At 34.8% G+C, this 12257-nt stretch overlaps 1 protein-coding gene across 1 annotated transcript; it reads right to left on the reverse strand.

Annotated features, from left to right (window-relative positions):
- Window positions 1-4850: 4850 nt before the first annotated feature.
- On the reverse strand, window positions 4851-11535 carry LOC104883874 (glutaredoxin). Its single transcript, XM_010668442.4, has 4 exons — window positions 11351-11535; window positions 11171-11259; window positions 5201-5299; window positions 4851-5112 (listed from the first exon to the last, which is right to left on the reverse strand). Exons 1-4 carry the CDS (start codon window positions 11404-11406, stop codon window positions 5036-5038), a joined length of 321 nt encoding a protein of 106 aa, XP_010666744.1. The 5' UTR covers window positions 11407-11535; the 3' UTR covers window positions 4851-5035.
- Window positions 11536-12257: the final 722 nt, after the last annotated feature.

A 12257-nucleotide genomic window follows, 5' to 3' on the forward strand; every position in this document is an offset into this window, starting at 1 on the left:
AATGCATAAACTTCTCCATTCATCACAATCACATCAACAACATATTTAAAACCCTAATTCATACTTTCACCCTAACCCTAGATATGAAATACTCACTAATCATGGAGTTTAAGCAATAAACAAAATCTATGACTAATCTAAGGTTAAACATGATTAAGTAATGATTAAACTAATGAAATCGCAATTCATAAACTAAGAGAATGAAGATCTTAAATAATATGAGAACATAAACAACACCAAGAGAATGAAATAAAAACTAAAACTTTGAATTGAATTGAATGAAAAGTACCTTGAATGTAAATCGAATCGCAAACTATGATCTCAATCTCAATTACCAATGAAAACTCAAGTGTTTTCTCTCTAATACAAAACCCTAAAATTTGTGTGAAAACTAGAATAAAGGAAGTCTTCGAAATAAAACAAAAACTTGTTTAATGAAGCCACGAGCTCCATTTTCCGGAAACGACTGGTGCGGGCGCACCAATATGAGGTGCGGGCGCACCTAACAGAGGTGCGGGCGCACCTAACCTTCTGCCTCAAACTGGACAGTTCAACTTAAAACGAGCATAACTTCTTCGTTTTATATCAAAATCAAGCTTATGACCAGTCGTTGGAAATATATCGAAACGAGCTTTCACCTCCAACTGGAATTACCTTCATACGATTTATGCTTTGAAAGTTATGTCCATTTGAAGTTTTCTGTTCAAGATTTCATTGTGCAATGTGCTCCTTTGTGCGAGCGGACATGGGGAATGGTGCAAACGCACCATTTATCAATGTGTACTTTGTTTTCATTGCTACCTTTTCCAAGTTTACAAATCGTAGCCATCTTAGTAGTTTCACCTATATCAAGAACATGGCAAAACAATGTGAAAGCAAATACTAGAAATTCGGTCAAAAATGACTAAAAATCTAGCAAAATATCACTATGATCAAGTATGATCAAGTGAATGAAATAGAAGGGGAAAGGGAGAATAAAGAGGGAAGAAAGGGGAGAGAGAGGATCAAAATGAGCTAAAAGGAGTCCATAAAGTACGTTTGAAACACACTTATCAGATGACGTGAATTAAAAGATGTTAATCACGTAAAGTGAAATATTGGAGGGAAATGATGAACAGGTTGCCCTGTATGAGTGGTTCAGCGGCCCCTACAGGTTCTTTGGTTATTATGCTGATTATTCTGTTACTGTCTTTCTTCTATCTTGTTGTGATCCAAGTAGAAGGGGTGTGCACACTAGGGACTCTGTTATTATGGCCATTATGATATTCGTAGGTGGTTACAAGGGTTCTCCCCGGCCTACAAGTAGGTGGTTACAGGGGTTCGCTCCGGCCTACAATGTTGAAGTAAGTGGTTACAGGGGATTGACCCCGGCTTACTGGCGTTCTCTTTCCTCTCCTTGAATAACTGGATTAATTGAATTAATGATGATTATTCAGTATATATATGTGTGTATATGTGATATGAGTTCCAAAACTATTAATCTACTACTTTACAAAGTATATCCACTTACCATATGATTAGCTTCCGCTGGAACTCTGAAATACTTAATTAATTAGTAATGTTTAATGAACGAATCACTTGGTTGTAAGGATTAATGAGTTTGAATTTAGTTTGTTTTTAACTTAGCCTTGCATTTATTTCCAAGGAGATAAGTGCGGCGGTAGTTCCACCCATCGAGTCGAACCCTCATGGATTTATTTTCCCCCAAAACCCGAGTTTTATCGACTAAAGAAGGGTTCGGGTCGGCGGGGGTGTTACATAATGGTACAAAGCGGAGTTTAGATTAACTAGGGAAAGATTAAAATTGTTAAAATCTAGAAATTAAGGAAAATGAATCTAATAGGTTAAACTTCAAATTAATTTAGGAAGTCAAGATAATAAAATATTTAGGAGAAATGAAATTAGGATTAAAATATGACTTAAGGATCTATTATGTGTGCATGTGTGAAAGTACTCGTAAGGTAATTATCAATTATTTATATTTTATTAGATGGCTAGGACACGTATGACAGCCAGGAAATGCATCAGAACTCCATGCCAAGGACCTTACCTTCTAAGAATGAGGGTAGGAGAGTCGATTTCAGCTTACATCTATAGGTTACGATTAACCATGAAGTGTTATCACCTCAATGAAGGTCACGGGTATTCAGATTACCTCACACCACCTAAACAGGCCGATGTTTTAATTCACAGTCTTTGCAACGATGGCCCTTATGCCGGACTCAAGAACGAATACTCGGATATTCTGAAAAATGGAAGGCCAAACTATGAGCGCTACACATGGAAAGGGAAGTGGTATCTCATGTTGAGTTACCTGGAGAAAAGAATGCTCGATGCCAGAGCCAAGTGGCTTAATGGCTACACAACCTCCGACAACGATGAACCCAACTACAGTGACAATGAAGAAATAGAAAGAAGCCCTGCCCCACCCGTTGAAAACCATGGTGAAAATGAAAACGAAGATGAGGAAGAAGACCCGTCCAAGTATGAAGAGTGAAACCTTCAACCCTTGCTAGCCTTAACCACTAGGAATCCAAGTAAATTTGTAGTAGACTTCTTAACGTTAGTGTTAGCTTATTTTCTTTGTGATGCTAATATTTCATAGTTATGAAAACTAAGATGACTCTTATGTGATGAATGCAATGTGCATGGTACTCTTTGAGTAAATGAACTGACGAAATTTTGGTATATGACCTGAATATGCTGTGTGGAAAAGTGAATGAATCGAATGAGCTTTGATTATGTATTTATGTGAATTACGCCTTATTTAAAGATCAATGTGAATGGTGGGAACACCAATGTGAATAATGCAGGTAGCTTATGCAATACGTTTATACACGATCTAGAGTAAGGCGACAAGAAAACCAAATGGCTGAAACTCTGGAACAAGTTGCAGCGCGACTTTGGACTCTCGAGCAACTAGCTCAAAGCTTTGGCTTAGTTATTCAAAACCAGCTCAACAACAACCACCATGGAGTGATCCGCAAGCTGCAATGGCGAAAAAGATTTCCGCCTTGAAACCACCAACCTTTTTTTAAAAAAGTTCCTCGATATCATAGGTCATTATGAAATATGGAGTCACACCCTTATTTCGTCTTCCTAGGTGAAGGTTGGTTTTTAGTTAGACAACTCGGTCCAATGACTATTCCGTTAAAGTAATAAAAAGGTTGTTCAAGTTTAGTTCAACAAAAGTTATTTGCAGATTGTTATGTTGTTATTTATTCATGCTTAATATTTATTAGTATCATGTTAGAAATGTTTATTTATTATTATGTAGAACTCAGTTTTGCTGACTACATGCTTTGTCTGTATGTGTTGATCATGGCTTTGCCTTATTGATCATGTGATGACCTATTCTTGATGAGCAGATTCTAGTGCATTGACATCTACAGGTGTGCAGATGATGCATCAAGGGGTTTCCGAAATGGAGAGGTTGTGTAGCATATTGATACATCTATTGTTTTAGTAGATATATTTACATTTAAGTTTGGTTTGAAGTTAAAGTTAACAATGTTGTTTGGTTTTAAAGTTACTTCGTTATTTATTGTATTTCAATTTTAAAGTTTAATTATATGTTTTCCGCTGCAAAATTCTAAATAAGTTGATACGTTATCACACGAGTGATAATGCTTTGATGATTCTCTAAGTTTTATATTTGAAAAGTATTTTTTGGAAAAGAGAGAATTATCGAGGTGTTACAATGATTGAAGCATTCAAAGATGTGGTAACACCCGATTTTATGAACATAAGTTGCATTCTTTTTTTCCCATTGTGAGTTGACTATACCTTGAACTAAATGCACTGGAAGGTGATTTGGGCCAAAGAAAACTCCTAAAACAGGATAATTCCAACGAATGTTGGTAAACTGATTTAAAACTAAGGGGAGGGGGGGATTAAGACACCCATTCTAAAGTTGGAGTTACTATTTTGGGGTGGCATGGTGGTTGATGAAATTAAATGCACTTTAAAAAACGTTTTTGAGAAGTGCTAAGAATAGAAGAAAAGAGGGAAGATAGATAGTTAAAACTTACAGTGGGAAGCAGAATAAATATTGAAGAGGAAACGCTCAATTTCCAATGATGCTATGTGTCTGGTGCATGAACGCCAGGTGGTGAAAAAGGGATCTATAACTCTAGTTAAGGATGGAGGTAGTGTATACACGAAAGGAAACTGATTGGGGGTTGTTGCGAAAAAACTGGTGAATGTTCTCTAAAGATCTAGGGTACAGAAGATTCGCATGCTACAATAATGCATGCTACAGTAGTCAATGTGGATGAGAAGTGACAAGACGATTGCTAAGGAACCCATTTTTAGTGAGAGACGCTCTAGTATTTTAGGGAGAGAAGTGAGGAGACGGAGCAAAAATTGTTAACATAAAATCAAATTTGCTTCTTATTACTGTCCATTGTTGTTGTTACTAACTTAACTATAAAAGACGTAACAATTTATTTGGCATTTTTCGATTTTATATTAATCCTTAATTCAAGTTTTTAATCACAAAAAAGTGGTTAAAGCAAATTCTTGCATGTTCCTCCCTAATCTTTGTATTCTTTTTTAATTGAACAAAAGAGCACAGTTTGATAGCATTATCTAACAACGACTTTGCATTAGTTATGGCACAATTTAATTTGAATTTGAATAGATTTTTCCTTTCTTTTTGTAAGTACTATTTATAGATGAAACTAAATTAGTACCCATCAAATAGATGACTCATATCTCGTTTAATTACTACCTTAAAAGTCATAGAAAGTGTTTTAGGTATCAAATTTTATTCTTTTAATTTTATTAGTTAGGCTGCGATAGTGTTGATCTACTTTGTAAGCTTAAAACGTTGGGGATATACAACCACATCAACAAACTAAATACATAAAATGATAAAAGGTTAAAAGAAACAGAGATGAAGTGGCTGGTTTTTGAAATGATCTTGTCCAAATCATGATCTCTCTTCTTGTTCAGAAACACAACTTTCAATTTTCTAGTACAGAATACTATCGACACATTAACGAATGCCTTTATTGCTGTTTATTCAGCTGTACTAAGCACTGCTGCTGAGAGCTCCTGCTTGAGTCAGCAGAGGCACGAGCTTTCCTCCATTGTGCATGGCCATAGTTGCTGTGAACCAAAAAATAAACATATCAGCACAGATTGCATCTAGTAGTAAAATTATTTGACATATAACATAATGCAAGTTAGAATGTACCATCACAGCCACCAATGTGCTGCCCGCCAATGAACACATTTGGCACAGTCCTTTGTCCAGTCCACTCTGCAAGTGCTGCTTGTATGTCATTTCCGTCACCTTCACCACACAGCATGTCATCAATTCATAAGCCTAAAACTGCATTGTGCATTATACTCCATTCCCAACCCCTAAATTAAAGATAAGGATATACAAACATGATATGAAACTCAGGCTATATATATTCCATTTTGTTGGAAAAGAGATACGACGCAAAGAATGTCCAACATTGATCAACTTGACATAATATATTCCTCTTCAGCAGTTTACAATTAACCCATAACAGACTTGTAAATATGAGTCGGTAAATAAGACTTGTTTACAAACTTCCAAGAGGCATTCTCGTATCCATTGGAGTTGTATAGCACAATGGTATTGGGAAGTTTTTTTTTTTTTTGACAAACAATGGTATTGGAAGTTAAAGCATACAAAATAACAGGATCTTATCGGAATAGTTGGCTCTCTTACATTTACATATTTATACCAGCTAGGTAGACAAAATGAATATAGTGCAGAGCCTTAAAACCTTTCACTCCTTTGATAGTGCCAAACCTATGCCTCCCAGAACTACAGATGCTTAACATTTTAATGGAGATAGCTACGATTCATGCCTAACAAAACTGTAATAAGCTTAACAGTGAGCTCAATAAAAACTTAATTTAGTTGGAAAATATTTTAGAATATTGGTTACATAAAGGATCGATTAAGAGTTAATGGTGCCATGAAGTAATGATAAAACAAAACTAAGCCTTAAATGGTTAGATGGCTGCCTAAGGGGGATGAGGGGAACTTTGGGAGTAATGTCTAGAATCTAATCCTGTCTTTATGCAATTTGAATCTAAAATGCTCCAAGAAAAAAACTGTAACTCTGCAACATCATTTAACGAAGTAGGGCATTAGTAAATAGATTTACAGCAATGTCCTCCTTCCTCATCATGTGGCACAGAGATTAAGAGAAGAAAATGGAGGCAAATGATCTATGTAGACGTCTAACGAGATAAAATCTAAACTCATGCAGCCGACACATCTTGTTTTGATTAAGGCTTCGGCATTATGATGGTTATTTTTTTTGTCAGAGAACTCTGCAATAAAGAGTAATTCTGAGCAATTAACAGAAAGAAGATCCCGTTCAGAAAAAGAAACAAAAAATTGGCAAGAAGATAAATATAATAATATGAAAACAGAGAGAAAGAGAGATATTGACAAAATCTTAGTAGGTTATAGCAATCCCACGCAAAAATTTGAGTGGCCTGGCAGTACTCCCAAAACAAAGTGAAATCTTTCTCTACTCCCCCTCCCCCCCTATTTAGTTAAAGATACTGATGGTCAAAGTAGTGTGTTAACAAGTGTATTCAATCAATATACTACACCTATTAGCAGATGAAGAGGCACTTTTGGAACTGGAGAACATATACCACTATTCCAATCTTGGATCCTGAAAGTGAAATTACCAGTTATACTGCAAATCGAGTGGAATGTTCGTAAATAAGGGGGCGTTTGGTTCACAAAATATAGGTATGAGGTATGGGGTTGGAATGGGCTAAACCCATACCTAGTGTTTGGTTAGTAAAATTTTAATTTTAAAACCAATACCTTAAACCCATGAGGTATGGGGTTGAAAAACCAATGGGGGGAGGTGGGTTTGGCTCATTCCAACCCTAGGTATCAAATTATTTAAGATAAAACATCTTGTTGCACAAAAAATAAAAAACGCTCATCTTCTTCCTTGTGATACTGCTGCCTGCCGAAGCCAGGTACTCCATGTTTTTCTCTACTTTCTTCTACTGCAATTTTTTTTTGTCTTTTAGTTCTTAATTTGCTTGTGTGTCAATTACACCAAGATATTTGTTTTAACCCACCCTAAACATATCGATACTTCCTTCTTCATTAATTTTGATACAACAAGATATTCGCTCTGACGTTTGTTAATTTTGTCATAGTGTGTTGTGTGCATGTTTTTGTCAATAAATTTTCCTTTTAGCCCTTTAGCATCTTGTTCCGTATTTTTTGTATGCTCATTGATTCTCCTGCTAGATTAATCATGAGCTTCTATCTGAAGAAAGTTTGCGTGGATTACTCCACACTATACTGAAATTCTTGTGTGTTAGGTTCTTAATATTGGTGTTATTTTTTTTTTTACAGAATAGTAAGTGATCTATATTATTTGTTGGTGGTAATAGTGCTATGTTTTTTTTTTTTGACAGAATAATAAGTGCTCTATATTATTTGTTGGTGATAATAGTGTTATGTTTTTTTGACAGAATAATAAGTGCATATATATTATGTGGCAATTCTAAGTAGATGATTTAGTAATATATGACTATTAGTCTTGTAGAATTTCAAATTTATTCTTATCCTCGTTAATTCATTAAAGTTAATACTTACAACTACTTATAATTATGTATTTATGTGATGAAGTACAGAAATAATGGAGGAATGTGGATTGTTCTTGAGAAGGAGGAGGAGACAAAAGGAGTTACTTGTAACTTTATTAGTTATTATTAACATTGCAATTATCATGTATCTACTGCTACGCAGTATAGAGGGTAAATCTACGTAAAATGCACCTAAATATTGATAAAAAACGTGGTAGATTAGATAATTTGAATGCATTGATCAGGGTTTAGTGATGTTGCTTGTAGGAGTGAATTGCGAATGAATAGACACACATTTAGTGTACTTTGTGAGATGGTTAGGGATATTGGTGGATTACGAGCTACTCGAAATATGAGCTTAGAAGAGATAGTAGCTATGTTCTTGTATACGTTGGCCCATCATAAAAAAAATAGGTCATTAGCAACCTATTCCCTTAGAAGTGGAGAAAGTGTTAGTAGACAATTCAATCTTTGTCTCCTTGCCAATCTAAAGTTACATCATCATTTATACAAAAAACCTACCCCAATACCAGAGGATTGCGAAAACAACAGATGGAAAGATTTCAAGGTACATTTTATAATAAAAAAATATTTTTTTAATTTTTTAATAAATAACATTGTTGGGCATATAAGTAATACAAACCTCTAAAAATTGTCTATTGTAGAATTGCTTAGGAGCCCTCGATGGTACATTTGTTAGAGTCCATGTAGCAAATGAGGAGAGGGGACGATATCGAACAGAAAAGGTAACCTTGCAATGAATGTCTTAGGTGTATGCACACCAAATATGGAATTTGTGTTTGTCTTGCCTGGTTGGGAAGGTTCTGCACATGATGGTCGTGTTCTACGAGATGCAATATCTAGACCTAATGGTTTAAAAGTGCCTCAAGGTAAAAATTATAAGAATAATATTATTATTTAATAATGATCTCCTCAACTAACTATATTAAAGTTAGTAATAAAACCCTTTTTTTTTGTATTTTAAGGTTGTTACTATTTAGTAGATGCCGGATACACTAATTGTGAGGGATTTCTTGCACCTATCGAGGACATCGCTATCACTTGAAAGAATGGGGGGATCGACAACCAGTAAGTGCAGAGGAGTACTTCAATATGAAACATTCAAAAGCAAGAAATGTAATTGAGAGAAGTTTTGGCTTGTTAAAAGGAAGATGGGGAATTCTAAGAAGTCCTTCCTTTTTTCCAATCCGCACCCAAGGTCGTATAGTTAATGCATGTGCTTTATTACATAATTTGATTCGAAAATGCATGCCCACAGATTTTGAGGTTGTCGAGGATAGTTCCGAGAGTGAAAGTTCCGAGAGTGATGAAAGTGATGATGAAGTTGATTATATCACTCAACTTCAATCATCAAATACTTGGACTACATTTAGGAACAACTTAGCACAAACTTTGTTTAACTCATGGAGAGCTAGATTAGCCTAGATAGACAGACATGGTGTTTGTGTTTTATTTTTCTTTGTAATTCTTAGAATATTTGGTTTTTGTTTAATGTTCTTGATATTTAATAATGTTGAATTATAGGACTTCAAGAAATGACATTGTTCCATTATGTTATTAATTTTATAATAAATTCTTTTGCATCATATACTTATTTAATTATCATTTTGTTTAGTTATGTATATTTTCTTTTAATATTGTTTAGGATGGATGCAAATAATCAAGGTTTGATTGGTAGAAGGGGAAATAATAAGTGTCTCTTTAAAAAAAGAGGTAAAAGAAGCTTTAATTGATTGTTTGGTGGGATCGAGAGGTGACCAACAATGGAAAGGAGAAGGAGGTTTTAAGAATGGTTACCTTAATCAGTTGGAGCTAATGTTAAATACCAAGTTTCCTGGTTCTGGTCTGAAAGTTGTTCCTCATATTGAATCAAAGTCCAAGTGGTTCAAAGACAAGTATGCAGTTGTCTTTGAAATGTTGAACAAAACATCAGGTTTTCAATGGGATGATCAAACTAAAACGATAAAATGTGAGAGACAAGCTTATGATGACTTCTGCAAGGTAAACAATTGATTAAACTAAATATTATATTTAAAAGTTTATAGTTTTGTTTTTACTAATGTACATAATTAATTTTTTAGACTCATCCTAAAGTTGGAGGATTATGGAAAACTCCTCTCCCTTATCTTGAGAAGTTAGATGATATCTACGGTATTGACAAAGCAAACGGCCTTGCATCTGAGTTGCAAGAAGATTCTATCACCAACCTTAAAAAGGAGACTGTTAATCTTAATGATGATAACAGTGATGATGATAGCTTTGATATATCTCAATCCCCCTCTTTAAATGATACTTCATCACAACCTCCTCCTGCTAAGAAAATGAAAAAAGAAAAGACTCCAAAAAGCAATGAGAAAAGAAGATCTTCTCAATTTATAGATTTAACTTCTGTAGATCAGATGGCTACTGGATTCACGGGATTTATGAAGGATATGAGTAGTCACTTAGCAACTATAGCCAATGCCATGAGTACAACCCAAGAACGTGAAATAGAAGTGGTTGAACAAAAGAAGAGGTTGCTTTCAGAGATAGCTAGTTTACGTGGTATTACTCAAGTTGAAGCAATTAGAGCTGCGAGTTTGTTTACATTAAATCCAAGCCAAATGGATGTTTTCTTTTCAAGTCATAATGATGATTGGAAGAAAGAAGTGGTACTTGACTTATTAAGCCGTAATGCCTAATTTTTGTAGAATCATATTAGGTAGTTGTTTTTTTGTTCTACAAATATATTATTAGTGGACCTTTGTTAGGATTTTGGAAATAAGAGGACAATCTTGCCTAATGATTTGTCTTGTAGTTGTGAACATTTGTAGTTTGAAAGTTTGTTTTTAAAATGAAATAATTTTATTCGGATTATATGCTCTAATCTTCTAGTATTTTAAAATTTTACAATAATGATTTCGGATAATTAAAGAAGTCTAAAAACAGAAAAACATTAGAATTGCTTTATAGTATCACGGTTGAATTATTCAAAACAAGACATAAGACAAAATAAAATAATATTAATTTCATTCCTGATTCCATAGACATTTTAAACCAAACACTAGGTATGGGGATAATTTTGATTCCAGAACTGAACCAAACACATGGTATTAGGAATCAAGTTCCGACCCCATACCACTCTTATTTGATTCCTGATTCCAAACCCATACCAACCTACGAACCAAACGCCCCTAAAATGTTGATAATATCTAGTAGTAGAGTTTATACATTTTACTTAAGAAAATGCTACTTGATCGGCGAATTTGCCAATCTCAGTGATGTACCAGACCTCCCTCATCCTGAATGACTAGAATCTCACAACCAACCCATAAAAATCCGATTTCCCCATATTTTTCTGTTCGTCTACTTTCCCTCGTAAATCGTAATATCTTCAAGAAAAACTGGACATGATTTATCTTAGGGTTGTTAGCTGATGCTTCAGATGCTTTATTTAACCAACTAAATCTGAAATAAAGGGAATATCAAGTACAGAAACATATAAAAGGGGTTCCTAAAACTGGGCATAGATCATGAGAGAAGTAAACAAACTAACTTTCAGTGTCCAATTCAATGGCGTTGAAAGACACGCCTAAGCCAGAGAACAGCTTCTTCACATCCACACAAAATGGACAGTACGACTTGCTGCAGGAAATTACAATCCACCAGAAAATTAATTAACACTCAGAAACTACGACAGAAGAAAAAAATAAAGATCTAGGAAGAATAAAATAACCTGAATACAACGACAGAATTTGATGAGACGATCTGCTTGGCTTTCTCCATAGCCATTTTATCCAACCTTCCGATTACACTTTTTCTTTTTAGTAAATTCTATTGCGAATAAAAATGAATATGCGATGATTTGATACAAGTATACAACCACTTCATACCGTGCTACATGAAGGGGTAGGCCGTAGGCCCACGACAATTTTATGAGTACCGTTCAAGAAAATAACAAAATCTCATACGTCTGACTTTCTTACTTATATGTAGGGTTGATAATTCGTGTCAGTGAATCGAGAATCAAGATTGGCCTAGTGGTTGTATGGTTCTCCTTCACTTCTGAGATAGGGGTTTGATTCTCACGCCTTGCAAGAACGATCCTCAATTTCTCCCCCTTTCTTGCAAGGGAATTCTCCTTACCTATAAAAAAATATAAAATCATGCCAGCGAGTCTTGTTCGTGTTTAGTTTCGTGTCGATTTCGAATTGGCCTTCAAATGTATTATAATTGATATGAAAAAGTAGAATAGTTGCATAATATGATAACTGTAACTAATCCGCAGGTTGGCTTCATGTCATTCGTGTTCGTGTCGGATTCGTGTTTCTCTCAGTAACTTTAGGTCGGGTTCGTGTCGTGTCAGGGATTGTCAACCTTACTTATATGATAAGAACACTGGGTTGCTAATTTTTTTTTTATAAAGGTAAGATGAAAAGAGGTTTAGGAAACCCTCTTCACAAGGAGAACTCCTAAATAATCGTTTACAAGGATTGTATTTAAGGCCGAAGAAGATACTTGACTAATATAGAAATCAGAATGAAGTGTCCGACATTGGCTATTCAGTCTGCTGCTTTGTTTGCTTCATGATAAATGTAATTAATAGTGTAGGACTTAAATTGAAGTATGAGTGCTTTTTTGTC

This window comes from Beta vulgaris, chromosome 4 (assembly GCF_026745355.1).
Source record: "Beta vulgaris subsp. vulgaris cultivar EL10 chromosome 4, EL10.2, whole genome shotgun sequence".
Lineage (NCBI taxonomy): Eukaryota > Viridiplantae > Streptophyta > Magnoliopsida > Caryophyllales > Amaranthaceae > Beta > Beta vulgaris.

Excerpts from the sequence above, each read along its gene's own strand:
- LOC104883874 (XM_010668442.4), bottom strand. The coding sequence starts at position 11,406 with ATGGCTATGGAGAAAGCCAAGCAGATCGTCTCATCAAATTCTGTCGTT. Across the intron at positions 11,260-11,350 it reads AATTCTGTCGTTGTATTCAG|CAAGTCGTACTGTCCATTTT; the intron begins GTTATTTTATTC and ends AATTTCCTGCAG. Across the intron at positions 5,113-5,200 it reads GCACATTGGTGGCTGTGATG|CAACTATGGCCATGCACAAT; the intron begins GTACATTCTAAC and ends TTTGGTTCACAG.